The following is a 27,939-nucleotide window of genomic DNA, read 5'->3' on the forward strand; positions in this document are numbered from 1 at the left end:
GGTTCGTCCCAAGCAGCGGGATTCCGTGGTCTACGGCCTGTTCCCCAGGACGCACACTGAGATGAACATCAACTGTGCCTGGAGGATCATCAACTCGGTGAAGGACGCTCTCTGGGCGGTCCGAAACCTGTTGATCTTCCAGCTGAAGGAGTTAACCCCGACTGAGTGTTGCAGACTGGCACATTCCAAGGTCCAGGACTACATGTTGAGGGACGCGCTGAAGCTTGGGGCAGCTGCCACCAAGGCGCGGTGGGGAAAGACCACCGTTTAACATCTGCCTGCCTAGAGAAGAACAGGGGGCCCATGCAGTCGTTTGGGCTCTGCTGATGCCTCAGCTAAATATATGGGCATATGAGTGAGAAACGCACAGACCTGTATATAACAATGATAATTTCTGATCTGTGCATGTAAATGTTGACATGTGTATGGCATGACCAAATGTACAGACCATCAAATTATTTTATGATTATTTTACGAATAAAGTATATTTTTGAAATTAAAAAAATCATGTTGGGTGGAGCTTAATGGAATCTCTAACATTAACTCTTTCAGGATCATTATCTTGTACAACACCTTCCTAGCCACTAAGTGTTGTGGTAGGACTTGTAGCTAGAGCACCTAGTTTAGAAACTGACATTGCTGTGGGACAGAACCAAATTACAGTGTTTCCTTCAGAGAGCAAAATCGCCAATCCAAATACATTTTAGCCAGGGGGTGATTTGAACCCATTTCACCCATTGGGATTGTGGTGGTCTTGTAAATTTAAAATTAATTCTGAAAACCTAGGGAGGAATTCAACTTCAAACACCAAATTAGTTTGGGAACAGTTGGGTTGTTAAAATTGCTAAATATGACCGTGTATCAGAAACTGTCCCAACTCACTAATTTCTATATTTATCATTGTTTAGGAGAAATAAGTTGCTAATAAATTTATGAAGGAGTAGTCATGTTTTAGATTTAGTCAGATTTAGCAAACATGACTACTCCTTCATAAATTTATTAGCAACTTATTTCTCCTAAACAATGATAAATATAGAAATTAGTGAGTTGGGACAGTTTCTGATACACGGTCATATTTAGCAATTTTAACAACCCAACTGTTCCCAAATTAATTTGGTGTTTGAAGTTGAATTCCTCCCTAGGTTTTCAGAATTAATTTTAAATTTACAAGACCACCACAATCCCAATGGGTGAAATGGGTTCAAATCACCCCCTGGCTAAAATGTATTTGGATTGGCGATTTTGCTCTCTGAAGGAAACACTGTAATTTATTGAGATCTAATAGATCTAGTGTTTTTCTAACACCACTAACTTTAAAGACAAAAGGACTAACACCTCTTAATTGTGCAAGCTCAGACTGGACAGACATCCCAATCCCATCAGGAGTAAGATTTAATAAGTGCTTAAACCACTTCTTGCTTCCCCAGGACAGATGTCATGCAACCATTATTATACAATCAACACGACAATGTAACACCACAATGCTAAAATTTTAATGTACGTAAAACTGTGGAAAAAGAGGCTACTGTAAAAACTGTACTTCGGATTCAATCGTCGTCATGAACTGTGCTACTGCGGGTGCTTAATAAAGAGATTATTTTTGTCACTCATCGATCTCAGTCATTATTGAACACGATCCCACAACTGTGACCAATTGAGTGCAGCAAAGGTCAAGTTCAAAATCTATATTAATGATTTGCATTGGTGGACCAATTGCAAAATAGTTCAAGTTGCAGATTATGCAAAACATGGTACAAATTTTAAGTTGCAAGTGTAGGCTTTAATTGTCACTTTACCCTAGTTCATCAGATTTACTCCGCAAATCAACAACCCAAGATTGTTCTAACAACAAAATATACCTGATGTTCTTTATTAAAACAAAATACACTGCACAAAATACTGCAAAAAAATCTTATCTATACAATGCTAACAATCACAACTGAATCCATTTATGTGGATTTGTCTGAGGAACAGACTAGAACAGGTAATCAGCCCATTCTATCCTCATGTCCATCCTTGAATCAGATGACTTTCCTGAGCCAGCTAGCTAGGTTTCAGTACAAGCTTTCTGTATACTCTTTTCATACAAAAAAGCTGTGTATTGAAACCAATCTCCAGCAAATGGTCAGTTTGGCCAGGAGCAAGCATTTAAAACATGCTAGCTGCCACATCAGTTTGATCATTAACTCGTTAACACTTGCTTGTGTATCCCTGAAAACGGGCTTATCTCTTGCTTTTAACAACTCTGACATCAGTTTTAGCTTGCTCTTGCTTTACATCATCCAATTAGTTGTATGATATTTTGTTACAGACCATCACTATTTTTCTTTTACTTTTAGATTTTTTTTAGTATGGAACTGCAAGTTGGATTTAAGACTTGAACTTGAACAGTAACTTGTTTTAAAAAAGAGAATAAAGATGTTTTCTGTTGGGACCTGGCATGGAAAGTAATGGAAGTTAACTACTGATCTAACGACACTGTAGATGAACTGGCACCAGGTAGTTGCTTTGCTCAGAGCTAGAAGTTGGTTGGATGGATATTGAATTGGCCAATCGAGGAAGGGCTGATGGCAAATGACTAACCACCGAGAACGTTGACTGAAAAGAGAAAAAAAACAAAACTCACCTCGCCACTTGACAAATATATAAATGATGCAGCAAGTTCCTTCTGACTTTTAGATAATCCTCACTAGGCTTCTCTTGAGATTCTTCTACAAATTTCACCATAGACATCAAGACACAGGCTCAATAAGATTCTGCATTCTATTTCTCAGACCGCAAAAACTGTGCTGGCACAATATTGGCAATGTTGAATTACATCATCAATCTCTGTCCTGGTTGTTAGGAGGCTCCCAAGAATGAGAATTAATCTAAATTATCCAGTGGTTCATCTTGAGTTTTGAGAATTAGGGACCGCGTGTAGTGGGAACAGACTGGTAGAAAAGCTTGAAGGGTAAGAAACATGACGTGGTGACAGATCGGTTCAGATCCTCCAGGCTCTGGACAATTGGAGACTGAACATACCCCGAAAAATGCACTTCAGGAAGCCCCCAGAAGTCTTCATACGATGACTACAGATTGTTCATCTCTCTCATGATGGTTGCGTTCTTGAGCAACACCGCATTATCAAAAAGTCATGCTTTTGAAACAGGGTTTGAAGTGTTGGTGCTGTAATTGTGTTACAGCCAACACATGTTTTAAAAATTTGTACGTGAGAAACAGTGACCCGAATTTGTCCATCATGTTACAGTGAATTCATGTTAACGAAATGCAAGTTACAACAGAACAACCTGTACATTGGAATTGCTGGGATGTTTAAATTCCCAATGGGCAATCACACTTCATCCAGAAGCCATTTAATAATAAATTCTCCAATCCTAAATTAGAGTCGCAGTCTTCAGAAAGTTTCAACTTGTTCACCTGGGTAGGTACCCTGGAAAAGTCAGAGTGAATAAAAACATTTCTCACTCATGAGTAGTTATCCAATAGATCACACCCTATCACTATTTCTCTCCTGAAAGTCCAGCGCTATCTACCCTCAAAAACAGCTTCACTTGACCATCCGACTCCCTCACCCTCTGGATACCCCTGACTAGACTTGACCCAACATGACCTCACTTCACCATCTGCACACCATAACATGCAACCCAGCTAGCACCCAATCCACCTTACCATATCAGTCTCCTGCCCAGTTAGGCACTTAACTCACTCGCACTCATTCACTAATACAATAACATACTATTTAAATGTCCCAATGTTTTGTTTATTAGAAAACATCTGCCAGAATACTGCCATAAAAAGTGTGGGGCTTGGAATCTGCCAGTGATCCTGTACAAGAAGAAGTGCTCGGAAAATAGGCAGTTCCACATTTCTCAAGAGATTCGGTTCAGAATTCCCAGCCAGAAATGCAGAACTACCTCCTAATGCAAAAAGAAATTAAGTGCTAATCCAGTGATGATTGCCAATCTCAGACGCTTAGGCATGTTGATTTATTTAACCAGCCGAAGTTATAGTTGTGATCACCAGCGATCAATATTAGGACCACTATGTTTGTTCTAATATGTTAACTGTACGGATCTGGGTACACTCGGAAAATATATGAAATATGGGCACTTGTTCAACTGGTTAGCAGCAAGAATGTTAACTTTTGCTGACCTATTAGAAATATAACAGCCTGACCAATCTGCAGCAAGATCCAATTCCTATTTCTATTTGCCATTGCAAAGAATGACCATGTTAACCTGCTCCCATCATCCCTGCAAATGGTAAGAAGAGTACACTGCTCAAATATTTGAAGCTCATTAGTTCTTCTAAGAAAATCCTTTAAGGTTACAACTGCTCTCCCTTTAAATAAAAATTTACATAGTATAATAGAAACATTTTCCTACTCTTACCATGAATTTCTTCATAGCCTTAATTCAGCAATGATCACTGGGAAGTTGATCAACACCTAATATGAAATCTATTGATGATCCATTTTCATAATACATTAAATAGGTGAGGAAATACTTCCTTAGCTATCTGAGGTTGCAAGGACAATAACTGGAGAGCCAAGGCCAAAAATAACCATTATATGTGCTGGTCATATTGTGAATGATGATTGAAATTATCTGGAAGACAGTAATAAATTTTCATTTTTGAGCTGCTTTTCCTTGAAATGTTGATATATATTGTCTGTGCCTCTAAAATATTTTGTTTCACATTTTCAATTAAGTTGAGTTGCTGCTATACAATTCCACATTTTGCTTGAATTGAAACATATTCATGTAGACAGTTTCAATAATGTTCCCTGCTGTACGTTCAGCATCAGATTACATGTAGAACAGCATCCTGGTTTCTGCAAGACTGCATCAATATACACTGCAAGAAGCTGCTAAATAATATTGATGAGGAATAGATACAAGTAACACAATATTCCATTAAATGAAAATTACAACCCCCCCAAGATATACATGTGAAAAGTACTAATCCACAGCAGTATATTGTTCATCTCTTTTCAATAGCATGCTGAAAATATTATTAATCTAATTACCATTTATGTGAAAATATGATGTGCTTTTGACCTCTTTCTTTAAAATGCACCATGTTACAGCTAAACCAAATTCTGTGGTAGTCAACTTTCCAAATTGTATAATTTTGCATACTGCGCTTCCTTGAAGGATTAATAATCAGGATTATAACATCTTTAAGCTGCTAAATTGTATCACGTTTAAAATTGCCAATGTCATCAAATCTGTCAAGGTACAAGTGTTTGAGATTATTGATTGATGTAATTGCATCAAGTGTAATATTTTCTACAACTGTAGTTGTGGATTGAATCTCATGATTGATGACAATACCTAAAACTATGTGTATTGGTAGTCGCTGCCGCTGCCAGGCTATTGATATCTGTCAGGTCGAACATTTTGGGAATCCATCAGAGCTTACATATTGGCACTGCAAAATGATTCTGCTAATGCATAGAACTGGTGATCCAATATACAGGATAGATTTAGAATGCCCGTGATCATTCAGGTGCACAATAGCCTTTTAAAAACAAGGCAGGTACCAGGAATGTTGGTCTTTTGGGAGAATGTCCAGTGAGTGGTGAGTTCTTCCAGGAATGGTGGGTGATAGAACAGGGCTGAAAACATAGGGGCTTGGTAAGTAGTTAATGAGATAAGTTTTATAAGATGTGGTGTTAGGCCTTGTGGAGATAAACCCTCAACCTGATGAAACTCACACTTAGCTAAAAAAAAGGGCAAGAGTTAGTCCAGTGCCACAATGTTATATTATGCCATGACCATATGTTACAACATGCTCATTCTATCATCACTAACAGAGCAACATAACTGGGGATATAAAGATCTCGTACTCCAGCTTACCTTGAATCAGTCGAAGCATGAGATGTACTGAAAGCAGTTATTTTGTTGTAAATTAACAGCTTTAATTTTAGCCCAGATGCTTACATGCCTGAAGAATATAATGCTGGTTTATTATAGTTAATTTTAATACATGTTTTATGGATTCAGCAATACCACAATGTTAACACTTCGTTTCTGATCTCTTGCAATTAAACATTACTGGATTGGGTAAAAATTACCCTGTTGCAATTTAGTACACATTATGGATCAAAAGCTCTAATACCTTGATGGTAGATATTTGGAAAACTAATTGAAGTCTAATCAAACAACTTTCACAGCAGCGAGATAATGTTGTTTTTTGGATCATTCAGGAGGATGCTTTGAGACAAAATGGCACCAAGTCTTTGAGTAGAGGGGAAACGGACTGAAGACCATTAGGTGAGCTGGAGTTTGTTTCAAACTGTGAGTGCAGAACAGCTGGAGACAACCAGAGCATGCAAATGGAACACTTTTCTCTCTTCCCTTCTCAAACAATGTAGTTGGAAAGACAGAAAATCAAATAAAGCTTAAAGGAAATAAAACTAGCAAGAAAAGTCATAGGCCCAGCAGATCAACTATGGAAGTGAAGAACAACCATCACTTTCCATGCAATACTGCAGTATCATTGCTGAAATCAAACGAATTATGAAAGATAATTTAACCAACAACAGATGTTTGGACTTTTGATCTCTGAAATTTTGTTTACTTTAACTTTTTTTTCTATCCATGCTATCTGTATCAAACTGTCCTTTGTCAGTCTTAATTGCAAATGAGTGTGGGTGTATTTGGGGTTTCTGAAAGGACAGAATCACATAGCAGTACATTAGGAATTCTATTTTTTCTCTGCCATTTGTTTCATCCTCAAAAATTTCATAGAATGAGAGGTGATCTCATTGAAAAATGCTAAATGCTGAATGGGATAGATGGAGCAGATGCAGGTAAGATGTTTCCCCGGTTTCTTTTCTGTGCATTTGTTTCATCTTGCAGCCATTGTATTTATATGATTCATTCGGTTGAGTTTCTGACAAATATAATCCTGATTCCTACCCCCCCTACCCAAGATGTTGATTGTGGGGTTTTCAGTGATGATAATGTTATTGACTGTCAAGGGGTGGTGGGTAGTTTACCTGTTATTGGAGATGGTAACTAATGACATTTGTGTGGTATGGATGTTACTTGCCACTTTTACAGCCAGGTCTGGATATTGTCTCAATTGTATTGCATTTGGACATGCTTCAGTATCTGATGTGTTGTGAAAGGTGTTGACTGTTGGGCAATCATTAGTGAACATCCCACTTCTGACCTTATGATGGCGGGAGGGGCATTGATGGGGCAGTAATTAGCCTGGTTGGATTTGTCCTGCTTTTGCATTCAGGCCATAGCTGGGCATTTTCCACATTGTTGATGTGGTAGATGCCACTGTTGTAGCTGTACTGGGACAGCTTGGCTATGGGTATGGCATGTTCTGGAGCACAAGTCTTTAAAGCTATTGCTAGAATGTTGTCAGTGCCCATGACCTTTGCAGTATCCAATGCTTCTAACTGTTCCTTGATGTCACATGGAGTTAATGGAATTGACTGAAGACCAGCACTTGTTTTGACAGGGGCCTCTGGAAGAGGAAAGATGGATCATTCACTCAGAACTTCTGGCTGATGATTGTTGTGAATGCTTCAGTCTTATGTTTTGTGGAGCCACATATTACCAATACTCATTCTGAAAGATGTAGCTCAGTAAATGGCACTCCACAGTATAGTCCACCACAGAATTCACAATATCAGAATATATAATGGTTCACCAAATTTCTGCATTAGCAGAATTACACTGCAGTGTCAATACTTATGTTCAGTGGATTTCAAACTCTTCTACCCAATAGATACCAATGATCTAGTAGTGTCCAGACTGCCAGTTCATATGGCTCTCATTATAGTCAAAAAAGGGTGACTATAATGGTGCTATCTTTGTTCATAAGAGAAACTTGAAGTCATCATGATGGCATGCCCTCTTCCCAGAGGACTACCAAAGGAGCACACCACCAGACCCTGGCAGCCTGGTCTGAGATTACTACCTCAGTCAGTTCTGACTCCAACATCCAGAGGAATGATCAGTGATATATGAAGGAAGTCAATTATCTACTCCCCTTCACTGGGTTAAGTCCATATTTCTCTCTCTCTCTCTCTCTCTCTCTCTCTCCTGCTAAATCCACTTTCCAGCAAAGCTCATGTTCACCATTTTCCCTACTGCATGCAACATCTTTCACAATGTTTAGGCCACCTGCACCAATTCTAGCAGCTATGCCTACCACTTACATCTCATCAGTCCCTCCAAAGGTCTCATTACAGGAGAAAACAGCCCAGAACAGGGCAGAATGAGCCAGGGCATGTGAAGGGGTACCTGACATTTGACTCCTCACCACCTACAAGGACAAAGTTGCTGATGGCTGACTCAACAAGATCCTTAACAAATGTTTTGCATTGGTATTCACAAAGGAGAAAGACACTGTGGATGATGAGTTCAGAGAAGGGTATGTTGATATTCTAGAGAAAGTCAATAGGAGGAGGTGTTGTGTGTTTTGAAAAGCATTAAGGTAGGCAAATCCCCAGGACTTGATGACATCTATCCCAGAATACTAAGCGATCAGGAAGGAAATTGCTGGGGTCTTGAATGAAATCTTTGTATTCTCTTCAGTCACAGGAAAGGTCCCAGAGGATTAGAGAATAGCCAGTATTATTCCTTTGTTAAAGAAGGGCAACAAGGATAAAACAGGAAATTACAGGTTGGCAAATCTTAGTCAGTGGTAGGGAAATTACTGGAGATTCCTAGGGACAGGATTTACTCCCATTTGAAAAAAATATGGTCTTACTAGCAAAAGGCAATATGGCTTCATGCAGAGCAGGTCATGCCTTTCAAACTTGATTGAGTTTTTAAGCAAATGACAAAGATGTTTGAGGGCAAAATTTTAGATGTTGTCTGCATGGATTTTAGCAAGGTCCCTCATGGTAGGATGATGCAGAATGTGAAGTCACAGGGGGTCCATGGTAAGCTGACAAGATAGATCCAGAAATGGTTTGGTCATAGAGTAGCAGTGGGAGAATGTTTTTCTGACTAAGTCTGTAACCAATGGTGTTCCACAAGGTTGAGAGTTGGAACCCCTGTTTATAATGCAAAAATGGTTTGGAAGAGAATGTAGATGGTCTGATTAGTAAGTTTGCAGATGACACAAAGATTGATGGAGCTTCAGACAATGAGAAGGATTGCCAGAAGATACAGAAGGACATAGGTAGTCTGGGAACTAAACAGAGAAATGGCAGATGGAATTTAATCCAGAGAAATGTGAGGTGATGCATTTTGGAAAATCTAATGCAGGAAGAAAGTATAAGGTAAATGGCAGAATCCTTAGAAGCATTAATATGCTAAGTGTCCAGATCCACAGGTCCTGAAAGAGGTGGTCAAGAAGGTGAACGGCATGCTTACCTTCTTCAGTCGGAGCATAGAGTATAAAAATTGGCAAGACACATTGCACTTGTATGGAAATTCATTTCAGCCACATTTGGAATACTGTATGCCGTTCTGGTCACCAAATCACCAGAAGGATATGGAAGCTTTGGAGAGGTTTACCAGGATTGGTTTGAAGGATATTAAGGATATAAAGAGAGTTTGGACAAACTTGAGTTGTTTTCACTTGAACTGGCTGCGGGGTTACCTGATAGAGGTTTATAAAAGGATGAGAGTCATGGAAAGAATAGACAGTCTGATTTTCCTACGAGTGCCAGTGTTGGACTAGAGTGTGTAAGTTAAAAATCACACAACACCAGGTTATACTCCAACAGGTTTATTTGGAAGCACCAGCTTTTGGAGCACTAATCATCAGGTGACTGTGGAGTATATGCTTTTCCCAGAATAGACAGGCCAATTGCTAGATGGCATAGGTTAAGGTCAAAGGAGGAATTTTTCAAGAAATGTTTAAAAGAGGGCCAACTTCATTTACACAAAGGGTGGAAGGTTATACCAGAGAAAGTGGTAGATGCAGATACAATAGCAATATTTAAAAGGCATCTTGACAGATAGGCAAGGAAAAGAGGGATATGGATCACGCAGAAGCAAAAGGTTTCTGGCATAGAATGGCATCATGTGCTGGCGTAGTATTGGTGGGCTGAAGGATCTGTTCTTGTACTGCAATGTTCTTTGTCGTTTCCTGCCTGGGGCTGAGAAAGTACCTAGTCTCCAGCAATCCAGAGTGCCAGTGCCTGAGCTGGCTTTTTTTCCTTCACCCAGTTGTGGAGCTGTCACAGTGACATGCTCACCAGACTGTGGTTCCCAAACATTCTACACAGTGTTCTGATGAGACCCTCGCAGAAGAATTCAGGGTCTGCTCCTTCACAGATTCCAGAATATTTATGCTCCACCAATTGTGTCAAGATTGCTCTGCATTCCATTGCAACTCTCATATTAACCTTGCTGTCAATGTATTTTATTGCTGTCCACTTCTAACCATTAGTGTGATGCCCTCTATCCACTGTGTTGCATATATGAATGGGACAGCTAAGGCCTCAGCACAGAAACAGGCTGTCGCAGGCTCCTGATGAAGGTCTCCTGCCGAAATGTCAATTTTACTGCTCCTCGGATGCTGCCTGACCTGCTGTGCTTTTCCAGCACCACTCTAATCTTGACTCTAATCTCCAGCACCTGCAGTCCTCACTTTCACCACAGAAACAGGTTGGTCCATCAAAGGGGACATCTTTAATCACTGAGGAAGAGCATTCTGAGGTCTCAGGATATGGCAGCAAGTCTGCCTCCTGCACCCCCACCAGCTCAGACACGGACACTTCAGTGGGATGTCAAGTATTGATTCATCAGTTGGGGTAGATGGTAGTAAACAGAATGTTTCCTTGCCCATGTTTGATCTTATGTCATGAAACTTCATGATATCCAAGGTGAATGCTGATGACTCACAAGACCAGTCCCTCTCAAATGTAGATCACTGTGGCTTCACCTCTGCTCTGTCCATCCTGCAATTGGTATAAGGTGTTCACAGGAGTTGGATGGAGGAGTCAGGAGCTTTGGTTATGAGGTATGCTTCAGTGAGAATGACTATTAAGCTGTTGCTTGACCAGTCTATTGAACAAGTCTCTCAACATTGCCACAGTTCCCAAATTTTAGCTGGGATATTTCCAGAGTTTATCTCCTTCTCATTATTTCTGGAATTAAAAGTACACTATCAGATAATTTAATGGACAAGAAACTGTCTCAGAATTCTGTTGATATTAATTAGATTACTTACAGTGTGGAAACAGGCCCTTCAGCCCAACAAGTCCACACCGACCCACCGATACCCGTACATTTACCCCTTAGCTAACACTACGGGCAATTTAGCACGGCCAATTCACCTGACCCGCACATCTTTGTGACTGTGGAAGGAAACCAGAGCACACCCATGCAGAGAACGTGCAAACTCCACACAGTCAGTCGCCTGAGTCGGGAATTGAACCCGGGTCTCAGGCGCTGTGAGGCAGCAGTGCTAACCACTGTGCCACCAAGTTTTTGGGCCTCAGCTACCTGGCAGGACCTACGTTTTAATTTTTCTTTCCTGGTGCCTCTGGGAAGAGACTGGGCTTGATTATTGAATTTATTTCAACCAAGACTGAGAACTTGCAATGTTGACAAATAATGTCCTTTTTGTCTCTGCCACTCCTGAAAAGTCCAGTTTCCTTCTGAGAGAATTGTTTCAAAAGGTTAAATCTGGTGATTTTAATAGATAATTGTTGTTATCACTGCAGTGTTTCCAGTTCAGTGCAACACGTCAGGGCAACATTGACACCCAAGCTCATTGAGAACTAGTATCCCACTGGAAGTTAAACGAGAATTAAAAGCCAGAGATCCAGATCTATATGTGTCTGAAGAAGGATTCTAAACTCTGTATCTTCTGACTCCAAGGTGAAAATGCTACTGCTAAGCCAATACTTTGCTCCTGCCTGAGATTGAGACATGCCATATCATTGGTATCTGTCAATAGAAGTCAATTCAACAAAACTAGTAAGGCATCAGTGTTGAGAAGCCTGGGAAGAAATTTTCTGTTCCAGTACAGTTACTTCCAAGTGGTCTAACTTAAACATGTAACCTGCTTTCAACAAAAACTGTTGCTGAGTGAACTTTTTCTGCAACTTCAATTCTTTTCAAATTCTTTCTGATCTGTGATTTCCACAAATGGTGCCTGACATATTGAGGGTTTCCAGATTTTTATTCAAAAATTTCTAGTGTCTGAACTTTTTGTTTTGTTGTTTGTTTAAGGCAAATATGCAAAATCTTGTTCCAAACTAACCTAAACATTAATAAGGCGAAACAGCAGGTCAAAATGCCACAAGTTGCTTCAAATAGGGCAAGAAATTAATTGGCTGGATGTCTGATATTATTCATGATATGGCCACTAGGTAGAGTTGTAGGTCAGTAAATCATTGAATCAAAGAATATCTCTTGATGTAGCCTCAGTTGAACACTTGGTGTCACCATAAACTTCTCAATTATCGTAATTACCAAAGGTCAGCTCCACTATCATTTCCTTTTGATGGAAGAACGTGAGCTGCAATGTTCATACACTGCCGGCAAACTATTCCGCTGAATTATTAGTATACATTTTATGGTCCATTTAATGTTGGAATTATTATTTGTTAATATTCTTTGCACTGATACAACAATCCTGACGGTCATTTTACAGATCTCTGCTGAAGGTGTCTTTTTTACAGCACAGGTGTTTCCCTATTCTTCTGGCCCTCCACTTTGCAACTTATCATTCTATCTTAAATCTATACACCAAATCTATTTGTTTGCTCATGTCTTCAGCCAACTCCCCTAAATTCACAAAAGGAAAAGAAAATTGCATTATGTTTTCTTTGTAAACACACAATGCTGTAGATTTCATTTTAACACCAAAGGAATTAAAGGAGAAGTAGCATAAACCAAACAATAACATATAAGACAAGTGTTAAGACTTTGAAATACACACAGTAAAATGCATTCCCATTAATCCCTAAAACATTCCTTTATTAGAGAGAATTCCCTTCTCTATCACATCTTTAGGGATTAATTTAACTGTGGCTGCAATTCTGTCTTAAGAACTTAATAAACTCTTCTGTGAGTCTACATATAACTGAGTTTACACTTTCTCAGTTTCTAGGCACTTCTTCATGGTTTTACCCAAATACTTCTGATTTGGAGCTTCCAAACTATACTCCATACATTGGAATAAACCTGTTTCTTAGCATTTCTAAACTATCACCTTTCTTCAGGAGCAATTCTTTTACATATCCAGCTTCAAGATCTCAGCAAAACTGCTAAACTGAAACAAAAAAATAGTACAAGCTATGGTTGTTTTTCCGAAGCTAAAAACAAAATTGGAAGGTTCAGAGGCCTAATATGCATTACTATTTGGTCTAGTTTTTAAAAATATACAAAGTAATGACAATAAAACCCCATTACTCTGCAGGAAACCTTTCTCTGACTGCATTTCAAATTAAATCACCACAACTACAGAAATACCTGCAAACCATTCAGTGACACATGCCACTGTTTCAAAATTCAAACCATAAGATAAATTATACTAATATATAATAAAGCATCTTGCACCACATGGTTTAAATAAGGAAAGAAGGGAAGCAGTTTGAGTAGATAGTTAGAAGTATGGCAAAGTGGAAGTGTGAATGGGAGAAGAGGGAACAAAGGGAAGGGAGGTGAGATGGGGGTATGAGGCAGGTAAGTGAGAATGGGGGCAAAGGAAGGGGGAGAAGAAATGGGTGGCATGGTGGCTCAGTAGTTAGTACTACTGCCTCACAACACCGGGGACCTGGGTTCAATTCCAGCCTTGGGTGACTGTACAGAATTTGCACATTCTGCATGGGTTTCTACCAGATGCTCCAGTTTTGTCCCCCAGTCCAAAGATGCACTGGTTCAGTGAATTGGCCATGCTAATTTCCCCCATAGGTTTGGATGTAAGTTTGCTCACTAAGCTAGAAGGTTTGTTGTCAGATGTTTCATATCCATACTAGGTAACATCATCAGTGAAGTTCCAGTGAGGCGCTGGTGGTATGCCTGTTTTCTATTTATGTATTTAGGTTTCTTTGGGTGGGTGATGCTCATTTCCGGTTCTTTTTTCTCAGAGGATGGTAGATGGGGTCCAGATAGATGTCTGGTTGGGATGCCATACTTCAAGGAATTCTCATGCATGTCCTCATTTGGCTTGTCCTAAGATGGATGTGTTGTCCCTGTCAAATAGTGTCCTTCTTTGTCTGTATGTAAGGATACTAGTGATAGTGAGTCATATCTTTTTGTGGCTAGTTGATGTTCATGCATCCTGGTGGCTAGTTTTCTGCCTGTTTGTCCGATGTAGTGTTTGTTATGGTCCTTATAAGATATTTTGTAAATGATATTCATTTTGTTTGTTGTTTGTATAGGGTATTTTAAGTTCATTAGCCACTGTTTAAGTCTGTTGGTAGATTTGTAGGCTACCATGATGCCAAGAGGTCTGAGTAGTCTGGAACTCATCTCAGAATATTCAGATAAAATTCATATGCTCCTTAGGTCTCTTTTATAAATTTCCCCTCTCGCCCTAAATCTATCCCCTCTAGTTCTGGACTTCCCCACCCCAGGGAAATGATTATGTCTAGTTATCCTATCCATGCCCCCCATAGTTTTGTAAATCTCTATAAGGTCACCCCTCAGCCTCCAACACTCCAGGAAAAACAGACCCAGTCTAGTCAATCTCTCCCTATAGCTCAAATCCTCCAAACCTGGCAACTTCCTTGTAAATCTTTTCAAAATTCTTTCAAATTTCGTAACATCCTTCCGATAGGAAGGAGACCAGAATTGCATGCAATATTCCAACAATGGCCTAACCAAAGTCCTGTACAGCCGCAACATGACCTCCCAACTCCTGTACTCAATACTCTGACCAATAAAGGAAAGCATACCAAACACTTTCTTCACTATCTTACCTACCTGCGACTGTATTTTCAAGGAGCTATGAACCTGCACTTCAAGGTCCCTTTGTTCAGCAACACTCCCTGGGACCTTACCATTAAGTGTATAAGTCCTACTAAGATTTGCTTTCCCAAAATGCCGCACCTCACATTTATCTAAATTAAACTCCATCTGCCACTTCTCAGTCCATTGGTCCATCTGATCAAGATCTCATTGTAATCTGAGGTAACCTTCATCGCTGTCCACTACACCTCCAATTTTGGTGTCATCCACAAATTTACTAACTACAAAGGAACCTCGATTATCCGAATATAAACTATCCAAATATCAGATTATCTGAAGGAGATCTCGAGGTCCCATCAGAAACATTACATCAAAAACGTGCTTCCAACACTGATTGCGTTTTTTGTTTACAGTGATTAAGCAGACTCCAAGTGATTGACCTCCCACCTTCTCTCTCTCCCCACACTTTTCCTGGAGTTCTACACAGGGGTGTTCCCTAATCCCTCCTTCTCCAGATAATCAGTCCAACATTGCCCTGTACAGGGCATAGGTAGAACCTGTGAAAACATTGCAGTATAACGTTGTGTCTGTGTGCGCATGCGCTATTTGGAGACTCAATCCCCCAAAAAGGCCGCAGCAGCAGTCTAGTTGCTGATGTCCAGTCGGCTGCCCCTGAGAGGGAGCTGGGATGAATGGGGTGTGTGTGGGCATAGCTGGGGGGCAGTTTTGCATAGGGCTGGGGGGGCAGGTGGGGTTGGTGTCGGACGGGGTTGGGGGCGGGCAGGTGTCGGTGTTGGACAGGGGGACGGTGTTGGGTGCTGGAGGGGGGACAGTTTTGGATGAGGTTCAGGGGTGGGTGTGGGGTCAGTATTGGACAGGGTTAGGGGGTGGGTGGGGGTGTGATGTTGGACGGGGTTGATGCGGGTGGGGGTGGTGTTGATGGGATTGGGGGTGGTGTTGGACTTGCTTGTGGGGTGAGCAGGGGTTGGTAGTGGGGGGCTGTGGTGGAGGGCAGACGGGGGGGCGGTGTTGGATGGGGGGGCACATGGGGGCGGTGTTGGATACAGTTGGGGTTTTGGGTGGGGCGGGCAAGCGGAGTTGGTGTTGCATGGATGTTGCAGGGGCTTGTGTGCAGTGTGCTGCTGCCTCATCTCCTGAAAGGAGAGCGGACCTTAAAAACTCCGAGCCCCAGAGGAAAGGCATTTAATCAATTAACCAAATAATTGATTATCCGAAGGAAATAGTGCCCACCCATCTTGTTCGAATAATCGAGATTCCTCTGTATATCTCTTATGTTCACGTCCAAATCATTTATATAAATGACAAAAAGTAGTGGATCCAGCACCAATCCTTGTGGCACTCTACTGGTCACAGGCCTCCAGTGACTGACTCTCCACCACCACCACCCTCTGTCTTCTATCTTTGAGCCAGTTCTGTATTTAAATGGCTAGTTATCACTGTATTCCATGAGATATAACTTTGCTAACCAGTCTTCCATGGGAAATCTTGTCAAACCGTATTCATATAGATCACATCTACTGCTCTGCCCTCATCAATCTTCTTTGTTACTTCTTCAAAAAAACTCAATCAAGTTTGTGAGACATGATTTCCCACACACAAAGCCACGTTGACTATCCCTAATCAGTCCTTGCCTTTCCAAATATATTCTGTCCCTCAGGATTCCCTCCAACAACTTGCCCACCACCGTCGTCAGGCTCAATGGTCTATTGTTCCCTGGCTTGTCCTTACCACCCTTCTTAAACAGTGGCACCACGTTAGCCAAGCTCCAGTCTTCCGGCACCTCACCTGTGACTATCGATGATACAAATATCTCAGCAAGAGGCCCAGCAATTGCCTCCCTAGCTTCTCATAGAGTTCTCGGGTATACCTGATTAGGTCTTGGTATTTATCCACCTTTATGTGTTTCAAGACATCCAGCACTTCCTCCTCTGTAATATGGACTTTTTTCAAGATGTCACCATGTATTTCCCGACATTCTGTATCTTCCATGTCTTTTCCATAGTAAATACAGATGCAAAATAATCGTTTAGTATCTCTCCCATCTCCTGCAGTTCCACACAAAGGCTGCCTTGTTAATCTTTTAGGGATCCTATTCTTCCCTAGTTACCCTTTTGTCCTTAAGGTATTTGCAAAAACACTTTGGATTCTCCTTAACTCTATTTGCCAAAGCTATCTTATGTTCCCTTTTTGCCCTCATCATTTCCCTTTAAGTATACTCCCACTGCGTTTATAGAACATAGAACATAGAACAATACAACGCATAACAGACCCTTTCGGCCCTCAATGTTGCGCCGACCTGTGAACTAATATAAGCTCATTCCCCGACACCATCTCATCATCATCCGTGTGCATATCCAAGGATTGTTTACATGTTGCTGAGTTAGCTACATTGGCAGGCAGGGAATTCCATGCCCTTACTACTCTCTGAGTAAAGAACCTGCCTTTGACATACGTCTTAAACCTATCCTCCCTCGATTTGTAGCTATGCCCCCTCATGCAAGCTGACAGCATCATCCTCGGAAAAAAACTTTTGTTGTCTACCCTATCTAAACCTCTGATCATCTTGTATGTCTCTATCAAAACTCCTTTTAGCCTTCTTCTTTCTAATGAGAACAGACCTAAGTCTCTCAACCTCTCCTCATAAGACCTTCCCTATACTCTTCTAAGGATTCATTCGATCTATCCTGTCTATACCAGACATATGTCTCCTTCTTTTTCTTAAACACACCCTCAATGTCTCTGGTCTTCCAGCATTCCCTACACTTACCAGCCTTTCCTTTCATCCTAATAGGAATATATTGTCTCTGGACTCTCATTATCTCATTTCCAAAATCTTCCCATTTTCCAGCCGTCCCTTTACCTGTGAACATCTGCCCCCAATCAGCTTTCAAAAGTTCTTGCCTAATGCTGTCAAAATTAGCCTTCCACCAATTTAGAACTTCAACTTTTAGACCTGGTCTATCCTTTTCCATCACTATTTTAAAACTAATAGAATTATGGTTGCTGGTCACAAAGTGCTCCCCCGCTGACACCTCAGCCTCCTGCCCTGCCTTATTTCCCAAGAGTCGGTCAAGGTTTTCATCTTCTCTAGTCAGTGCATCCACATACTGTATCAGAAAATTGTCTTGTACACACTTAACAAATGCCTCTCCATCTAAACCTTTAACACTATGGCAGTCCCAGTTTATGTTTGGAAAGTTTAAATCCCCTACCATAACCACTCTATTATTCCAACAGATAACTGAGATCGCATTGCAAATCGGTCTTTCAATTTCCCTGACTATTGGGGGGGCTGTAATACAATTCCAATAAGGTCATCATCCCTTTTTTATTTCTCAATTCAACCCAATAAATTCACTGGATGTATTTCTGGGAATTTCCTCCCTCAGTATAGCTGGAATGTTATTCCTTACCAAAAATGCTACTCCCCCTCCTCTCTTGCTTCCCCTTCTGTCCTTCCTGTAGCACTTGCACCCTGGAACATTAAGCTTCCACTATATTATTCCCCTTCCAATTCAGGTGCAATCCGTCCTTCTTGTACAGGTCACTTCTACCCCAGAAGAGATTCCAATAATCCAAAAATGTGACTCCTTCTCCTATGCACCAACTCCTCAGCCACGCATTCATCTGCTCTATCCTCCTATTCTTACCCTCAGTAGCTCATAGCACTGGGAGTAAGCCAGATATTACTACTCTCAAGGATCTCCATTTTAAATTCCTGCCTAACTCTCTATATTCTCCCATCAGAATCTCATTCTTTTCCCTTCCCATGTGGTTCTCCCCCTTGAGAACATTCTGCATCCTCTCTGAGACATCCTTGATCCTGGAACCAAGAAGCAACACACCATTCTGATTTTTCGCTGCTGGCCACTGCAATTCTATCTGCACCTGGGGCTAGAGAGTCCCCTAACACAGTTGATCTCTTGGAAACAGACATACCCCTCATTGTTTTAGAGGAAGGGTCACTGGACCTAAAACGTTGACTCTGAACTCTCTCCACAGACCTGCTGAGATTTTCCAGCAATTTCTGTTTTTGTTTCCAATTTCCAAAATTCGCAGTTCTTTCTGTTTTTTTTTAAAGAAATTGTAGAGTACCGTTTTTTAACCAGAGCCAGCATATGTTACCATTATTTTATGCACTATTAAAGTAAGTTAATTAAACGTGTAACCAAGTACAAATATCAGCTTTTTGGGGCTTAGATTTAACTGTGGACTATTGGCACACGAAAATTAAACTTTACTTTCCGTTCAATACCCGCCGTCTCGATTGTAAAGACAAACTGAAATGCGTACTCTTTTAATTTATACAAAACTATTTCGCAACAAATCCGGTATTTCTTCACTTGTTTTGTCATTATAACTGTACAGCTGGATAGTTTCACAGAAAAAAAAGTCATCCTCGTTCTCCTGAAAGACTAAACAGCTTTCACTGGGCAGCACCGATGTCAAGCTGCTGAACCCCAGGCTTGTTCCTGTCCGCTACCAATCACCAACGCTTTCTCCACCTCCCGCCCATGCCTTGGACTCAGCCGATCTCTCCTGCCAAGAGAGGGGTGCATTCGCATGTCCGTGAGCAGACGCTGAAACCCCTGCTCCCTCCTCTTTCCCAATGGTTCCAGCCGAAAGCAGATATAATTGCCAGAGCGAAGTGAACGCACTCTCCCACATGGGACGAGCAGACAGCGAACGTCACTGGGCGGCTGAAGGCGGAGGGCAGTGAGAGCCGAGCGGAGCTTCCCGAGAGGTGCGGAGACTGCAACTTTCCGCATTCGGACTGAACACATTGCTGAATGCGCCGGCTCAAGCCACCTGTTCCATCACACAACTTCGGGCTCGATCTCCAAGAAGTAGCAGCAATGAATTTCACTCTCGTGAATCAGACTGAGAGCACCATCTACTTTAACGGGACCGATTCTTTGAGCTCGGTGATCAGATGCTGCCCTGATAACCTTTCCTCGGTGGCGACAGGCGATGGCTTGGTCCTGAATGATCCGGATGAGAGAAACCTCTACATCATGAGGGTGGTCCAGATCGCGGTGATGTGCGTCTTATCTCTCACTGTTGTCTTTGGGATATTTTTCCTCGGCTGCAATCTGCTCATCAAATCCGAAGGGATGGTGAACTTCTTGGTCAAGGACCGGAGACCGTCCAAGGAGGTGGAAGCGGTCATAGTTGGCCCTTATTAGAGGTGAGCACCAAAAGTCGTGGCATCGTAACAGGTTCATGAAAGCGGCTGTGCCATTGACACGAGTAGACATGTCCTGCACCGAACCCAGAGAAATGGAGGGATCTTTGTGCAAGTCAGTATTTTCGGTATGGAACAAGGAAGCCAGGCTGTTGGGATTGCTCCCAGCTGTCGTGCGGGCAACGCTGGACTTTGAAACAAAACGGCAAAATGTTGCATCCTTTTGATAGTGATCTCTTAGACAATGACTAAACATCCTGTCTGAAGCGATTTGCCAATTGCTTTCGGTGGCCAAAGCAGATTATTTTGAAGAATGAACAGGAATAATTGCACAAGTGAAATACGAACCGATCAAATATTGCGACGTGGAACCACTTTCCCGACTGTTCCCTTCTGAATATAACCTGTTCATTGCGCTCTTTGATTTCTCCCCCGACCCCCCTCGTATTTATCCTGCTTTTTAAAATTTAAAATCAGTCGTTTATCTTGACGTACTTCGCTTCCAATGTTTCTACAAAACATTTCGTTAGCTCTTTTTTCCCGCAAATATGTGCGAAGTCAAGTTGCATTTTTAATGTTATTTATATAAGAAAAACTTAATACAAAACCTCAAGAACTGCAGATTGTCATTACAGTCGGTAAACCTTTAACATTTACTAACCACGGATACCAAACGTGTTATGAAAAATATCAATTTTGTTTTGTATTTCAAAATATTATTAAAATATACACATTTGTTCTTTGGTTTAATATTCTTTAAGGATTGATGAGAAGTTAGTGAGCTGCTGACCGCATTTTGGCACCAGATGTAGGGGGAAGCACTGATAAGAGATAACGGTGTACATTGACAATCTCGGAAAAGTGTTATTAAAAGTAGACTGGGGCCTCAGCAAAGTAACTTTTTTTAAAAAAGAGAAGCTTTGGGATTTTTTTCCCGCTGGATTTACGTCAGTTGCTTTGAAAATTGGAACGGTTGTGAAATGATCGTGGCGATCACTATACCCCCTCTTTAACTTGAGAAATGTATTGAAGGAGAGTGAATTGGATTGAGGCGTAGCTATTATTCCCTAAAATAGGATCTCCACGTTATTCCCTGTTAAAGACATGCAGTTTTAGTTCGCGTCTCATCCCCAGCTTGGTTTTTCTTGCTTGCAGCATACGGTGTGAATATTTAATTATGTGAGAAAAATGACAAAGTCAGAGCACAAGTGCGGACGCCCAAAAGTCATGTGCAACATTGAAAGCACTTCCTCCATGTGTATAAATGGTAGTGTAGGTGTTACAAATTAATAGTTATAACTATTTAGCTGCCAGGGAGATATTATGTACGTATATTTCTATATATACAGGACACTAATAATTAACTTTTATAATACAGGAGAAGTTTTATATTGTACATAAACTCAAACACAAGCGTTTTTTGTGGAGAAGGCAGCTGGTCCACATAATTCTGACGAAAACCAGTAACATCGCCAGTACTGAAATATTCCGAGCGGAATTTAATGGGGACCTTTCCATATTTGAGTGGGTGGTAGCGGGAAGTAATTTTTCCCCCCTTTTTAAATGTTGCAGTTCCGAGATTTTGCGTTGCTTTACCCTTTTCCTTCATTTTGAAGTTGTATTTTTGGCCTAATGAGTTCAGCAGCCTTTAACAATTGAGATTTTAACAGTTTGCTGGATGGAGATTGTCAAATGGCTGTTCTTTAACAGACTGGAAATCCTCAAGGACATTGGAATTGCAGACAGAGCAGGAAGGTGGATGCCAGCCTCCCCGGAAATTCGAGTAAATTAGCACCGAGGCCCAGTCTGCTATCATTGATCGTCAGGAGATCAAATGTGAATCAGATCATTATCAAATGAATTATTAATAATGGGAACATTATGGAATGAATAGAAATAACACAGAAACCCGGGAGGGCAATGTTCCGGGAAACATAAGGGAGGTCCCCGAGTATGCAGATCGGCATTTGTCTCCCCATCACCACCCGGAATCCAGATTTAATGGTCACGACGCTGAATTGATGTTTATCAGTTCGGCGGGTACAAATTGGCTGCGGGAGCCACCTCGAACACCAATAACAGTGTATCAAAATGCATTTTTAAATCAAGATGCAGTAACATTCCCAAACGGTGGATTCTATGTTACTAACTGAGTGTATTCCAAGCTTAATTTTGACATTAGCGTGGCCGTTCGTTCGCAAATCATGTCATAGAACCGATTTCCAATCATTGAAGCAGGCTGAGCCTTCACACAGAGGGTCATTAGAACTATTTGACACTTGGGTGAAGAGTAAGTATTCAACTATGGGTTGTCCTCTGACAATTGTGTATCAATTACACTAAATCTTATGGTTAAAGGTGGAGCAGTAGGTTGCATTGTCCTTATCGGGCTTTGATTGTCTATTGCCAGTTGGCTATTACTGGTGATGGTTAACAGTTTCAATACAAAAGAAAAGTCACCATGACTTGGTGATGGGGGAGAAGTTTGATTGTGTGTGAAATAGAAAATTTCATGGAAAAGTAAATGTGGAGTAGTTTTGTGGATGTCTTATAATACAGTTCTTCAATCCATAGGAATGGTATAACCAGCATGATCAGTTCTGAGTTAATGTTGTAAACCAGAATGATTGTATGTCTCATGTTTTCTAGGACCTCTCCAGTTCTTCTGATTTAGTACCTGGAACAACCTTTTGTCAGATGTTTTAATAGTAGATAATTGAGAGCTGGGCTGTAACATTATCATGGATTACTGGTGATGTTAGTTCTCATCAAAACCAGTTTGCAACTATTTTACAAAAAATGCCTAATACTGCCTTTCAGCTGCGTTAGAAGTGTTAACATTTTGGATCCAATGACTCTTCCTCATTGTACCTGAATGTTAACTCTGTTTTCTCTCCCCAGAGGAAAAAGTGAGGATTGCAGATGTTGGAGATCAGAGTGGAGAGTGTGGTGCTGGAAAAAAAACACAGCAGGTCAGGCAGCATCCGAGGAGCAGGAGAGTCGATGTTTCAGGCAAAAGCCCTTCGTTTTTTCTCTCCACAAATGCTGCCAGATCTGAGTTTCTCAAGCAGTTTCTGTTTTTGTTTCAAATTTCCAGCATCCACAGTTCTTTGTTTTATTTTTAAAATCTGTGGCATAGTGGTATTACTGAATTATTATGGTGCAGAAGATGCCATTCAGCCCAGCATGCTTGCACTAGCTCTTCAAGTGAGTATTAAGATTTAGTGTAATTCTCCTGCCTTTTTCCTGTAGGCCTGCACATTCAGGTCATTATTTAAAATACAATGCCATCTTGAAACCTGTAATTTTGCATCCACCAGACTTCCAAGTGCATTTCAAAGCTGAGCAAATAATTCTGTGAAACAGTTTTCTGTATATTTCATTTACTATTTTTGCAAATCACTTTTAATCTGTGCTCTCTCATTCTTGCTTGTGAGAATTGAAAAAGTTTCTTCCTGTTGATTCTATCCAAATTGTCATGATTTTGAAAACTTTATCAGATCTCCTCTCAGTGCTTTTCTGTCTAAGGAGAACATTACTAACTTCTCAAACCTTTATAACATTAGTTTTGCATTCCTGGACTCATTCTTATAAATCTCTTAGAACATACAACATAACAGTACAGCAAGAACAGGCCCTTTTGCCTCTCCATGTCTGTGCTGACCATTATACCATTCTAAATTAATTTCATCTGCCTTTACATAGCCCATATCCCTCTATTCATGTGTCTGTCTAAATGCCTCTTAAATTTTGTTATTGTATCAGCTTCTCCAACTTCCCCAGACAGCATGTTCCATGTACTACCACCATCTGTTTTAAACAAAAGATTTGCTTTGTGCATATCCCTTTAAAGTTTCTCCTCGCACCTTAAGCTTATGATCCCTACTATTTGACAATTCCACCCTGTAAAAAAGACTATCCATCCAATCCATGCCCCTCCCAATGTTACATACTTCTGTCAGGTCAACCCTCAGCCTTCAACACTAGTGGAGAGCAATCCAATATCTCCTTATAGCCAATGCACTTCCACCCAGGTAATATTCTGGTAAACCTCTTGAATTCTTCCTGAAGCCTCCACATCCTTCCTATAGTGTGGCAACTAGGACTGCAAACAGTATTCCAATTGTGGCTGAACTAAAGTTTGATACAGCTGTAACATGACATGCCAATCTTTCTACTCTGTGTCGGAGCATTTTTGCCTCCAATGAAGGCATACATGCTAGTATGCCTTCTGTACCACCTTTTTCACTGTGTTGCATCTTTCTTGAACCATAGACTTACACTCAATTTCCCTCTGTATATGAATGTTGCTTAAATATCCTGCCATTTCCTGCATACATTCCTTTTGCATTTGACCTCCCAAAATGATCTATTTCCTGCTGCATCCTTTGACAACCTTCCTCACTAACCATAATGCCAACTATTGTTATGCCTTCTGCAAACTTGCTAATCGGACCACCTACATTTTTATCTGAATCATTTATTGATATTGCAAACAACAAAGTCTCAGCACTAATCCTTGCAGAACACTATTGATCACAGACCTCCAGTCAAAAAAAGCACCCCACTTTAACTACTAGCATGCAACGGTCAAGCCAATTTTGTATCCCATTTACCAGCTCACCGTGATCCCATGTGACATAATCCTCTGGACAAGCCTACTATGAGGAACTTTGTTAAATGCTTTTGTCCCAATCTAACCTCTGCAATCTTTCCATTTTATTCACATTATTCCTATAGTGTGGTCCCCAAACTACACATAATCATGTGTTGCATCTAACAAGTATCTTGCATAAATCCAGCATGAACTCTTTATTCTTGCACTCTTATGACCTAATTAACAAAATTCAGGGGGTATTCTTACCTCCAGGTGAGATGGTCCGTTTTCAAGCCCCACCTGTAAGCAGATGGTCCATAGCATGTCCAAACAGTTTTTTTTAAAAAAAAAACTTTATATTCAGCATGCTTCTTAAAATAAAAACATATTTATGAACTTTTGTCTGTCACCACTCCATTCCATTAGCAGCCAACATTACTTTTCATTAGGCTCCTGTAAATATTAAACTTAATTTGTCTGATTTTACAATCATAAAATCCTGCAGTGCAGAACATGACTATTCAGTCCATCAAACCTGTACCAACCCACTGAAGAGCATCCCACCCAAACCTACCCCATTCTCATAACCCAGCATTTACCATGATTAATCCACCTCGCCTGCATTTTCCTGGCCACTACAGCATACCCAGTCCATCTAATGCGCACAATCTCAGACTGTAGAGAGTACTGTGGCACCCAGTGGCAACCCGCACAGGCACAGGGAGAATGTGCAAACTTTACTCAGACAGTCACCCAAAGGTGGATCAAACCTGGATCTCTGGCATTGTGAGGCAGCAGTGCTCACCACTGAGCAACCGTGCTGCTCCTAAATGCAATTTCTGTGACCAGTTGTGCTCTATGACCTAATTGTGCCCCTAATTATGCTGCCAACTTTTCTAAATACTAATGCTGCCATTACTTACAATAATGTGATTTTTCTGCAGAAAATAACAATCACTATGTAAGTTTTTGGGAACCAATCTCACCCCACCTAACTGTTACATTGCTGTATCTGAGTTTATGGAGCAAATTCTTTCTTTGGCCACAAAAATTTAAATTCACCATTGCAGAGATATCCTTTTAAACCTGCAGCTGGAGAGTTTTACTGACAGTTGATTGACTAATTGTTCTTCCATCCTAATCCTTTGCCCTTCCCCACTTCACAACATTAACACTACTCTGAGATTTCTACCTGACCTTCCACCCAGCAATAATGAACTTTCAATTTCTGACCATCCAATGTATAATACTTGCTCACTGTGTAGAGTTACCCACACTGCAAAATCACATAGTCAAAAGCTGTGATTTTGCTTTGATGATAGAAGGGCCAGCCATCTTATTTTCACCCATGTGGTAACCTCTTCTTTTTTTCCATTCTAAAGCTACTTGTCTATGTTACCATTCTGATGAATTACAGGCCCATTGTTTTCAGTATCTGTGGTGGAAGGTTTCAGACAGATGGCAGTGTTTTTTAACCCCTAGCAAATCAGAATGAAATAGAGGCAGCTGTAAACATCTCAGCAGTAGACTATAACATCTCAGTTGTTCTGGGGCAATCTGGTTCAGAGGGCTTCCTGGTGCCATGTTGGTCATTGGTTGAGAGAGTTGGAGATGAAACAGATGTGCTGACAACCTATGAGAGGGCAGCATGTTTTCTTTCTGCAGCTCCATTATGATCCCATGGGTCTGTAGCTTCCATTGATTTGTTGGTGCGCAGACTGAGGTATGATTGAAGTTGCTTTCCATTTGTTTCCCAGGCTTTTCAAAGAACACACACAATAATTCCAATTTGAGCCTCCAATCAAGCTGCAAAGGCAGGTTGCCCTTTGACAGCCCAGTTGCAATGTCAATTGGAGTGAACACGTTGTCTATGTTATGCAACAGAGAGCTAATAGTTTATGATTAAATATCACGCCAGCTAGACACATACTGTTCCATTCTCTGATATGGTGTGGAAACTCCAAGTCAGGATTTGCAATCCCTCCAATTCACAATTCATCCCTATGTGTGCTTATATGAATAGGTTAGCATTTAATGGAATGGACTCAATGTTTGCTCTCTGTGATGTTTTATCGCTTGTAAACCTTAGTCCTTTATCTAAGTCTGTCCAAGAAAAATGAGATGAAAATGACACAAAGATCAGGAAATAGCACAATCTTTGTGACATTATGCAGCACCATATACTAAACTGCCTGATTTTGTGATTTCTTGAGGCTAAAATAAAAGCACAAGTCATGCACAGACACCTTGCCAAGTGCTGCTTCCAGCCTAAATGGTACCAACTTGCCTTGCTGTGCCAGGCTCAATGGTACCAGTGGCTGTGTTTCACTTCTCCATTTAGATGAGGGCCTGATAGGTGATTAGTGCTAACCCAGTTAGTGTGAACTAGCTACACTTGCAGAAAGAGAGGTTTAGTTTAAGAATTTTTTCTTGTATGACAGAAGGGCCAGCCATCCTATTTGTATCCATGTAGTAATCTTTTTTTTTGCTTCTAAGTCTCTTCATTTATTTAGTCATTCCTATGAGTTACAGGCCCACTGGTTTCAGTATGGCTGGTGGAAATTGCAAGAATGATCCTGAAATGGTAGTCCACTTCATTGAGTCTCACAATGCAGCATGCTGTGGCAGATGGGAGGAAATGACAGCAGGCCTCAATTTTACTCATTCCCAGGAGAGCTCTGCAGTTTGATTCACTGCAGTGGAGCAACCCAAAAATCACCACAAACTTAAGTTGCTCATGATTTGCTTCATGTGGCAAGGATACTGTTTGGAAAAGAAACAAACACATTACTGCTAATGAATTAAAAAACACACTAGGAACATGCAGAATAGGACAGTCCTGATTCCCCCAAGATCACAGAACTGAAGAAAGCATTCGGCTAAAATGTGACACATTAGCAGGATGTCTTACAATGATGGTATCCTACAATCAATACATCTTTATAGGCATTCCTTGAGAAAGACAACCATTGCCTGAGTGACGTATTGCAGCAAACCAGCACCAATAAGTAGACTTCACTAGAAACTGTTTCTGAATTTTTGGCTTGTTCGTGGTCCTTCAAGCTCGTTAACCAATGACTCCAGGGGAGACTACTTGCACAAGTTCCATTTCATCTGGTATTATTGAAAACCAGGGCTGTACAACACAGTCATGCCAATGTCATGACTAGAAAAAAGTTCCTTATCCTGAATCTTGAGCTATCATCACAAGAAACGGAAGTGCAGCTTCTCATAAAATTGCGTCAACTTTGTGTAAACAGTAAAGAGCTATCAACCTTATTTGG

General features: G+C 40.8%; 1 protein-coding gene across 1 annotated transcript; it reads left to right on the forward strand.

Annotated features, from left to right (window-relative positions):
* The first annotated feature begins 19,548 nt into the window (after positions 1-19,548).
* On the forward strand, positions 19,549-20,661 carry rprma (reprimo, TP53 dependent G2 arrest mediator candidate a). Its single transcript, XM_060827902.1, has one exon. It carries the CDS (start codon positions 19,664-19,666, stop codon positions 20,057-20,059), a length of 396 nt encoding a protein of 131 aa, XP_060683885.1. The 5' UTR covers positions 19,549-19,663; the 3' UTR covers positions 20,060-20,661.
* The last annotated feature ends 7,278 nt before the right edge of the window (positions 20,662-27,939 follow it).

This window comes from Hemiscyllium ocellatum, chromosome 7 (genome assembly GCF_020745735.1).
Source record: "Hemiscyllium ocellatum isolate sHemOce1 chromosome 7, sHemOce1.pat.X.cur, whole genome shotgun sequence".
Taxonomy (NCBI): Eukaryota; Metazoa; Chordata; class Chondrichthyes; order Orectolobiformes; family Hemiscylliidae; genus Hemiscyllium; species Hemiscyllium ocellatum.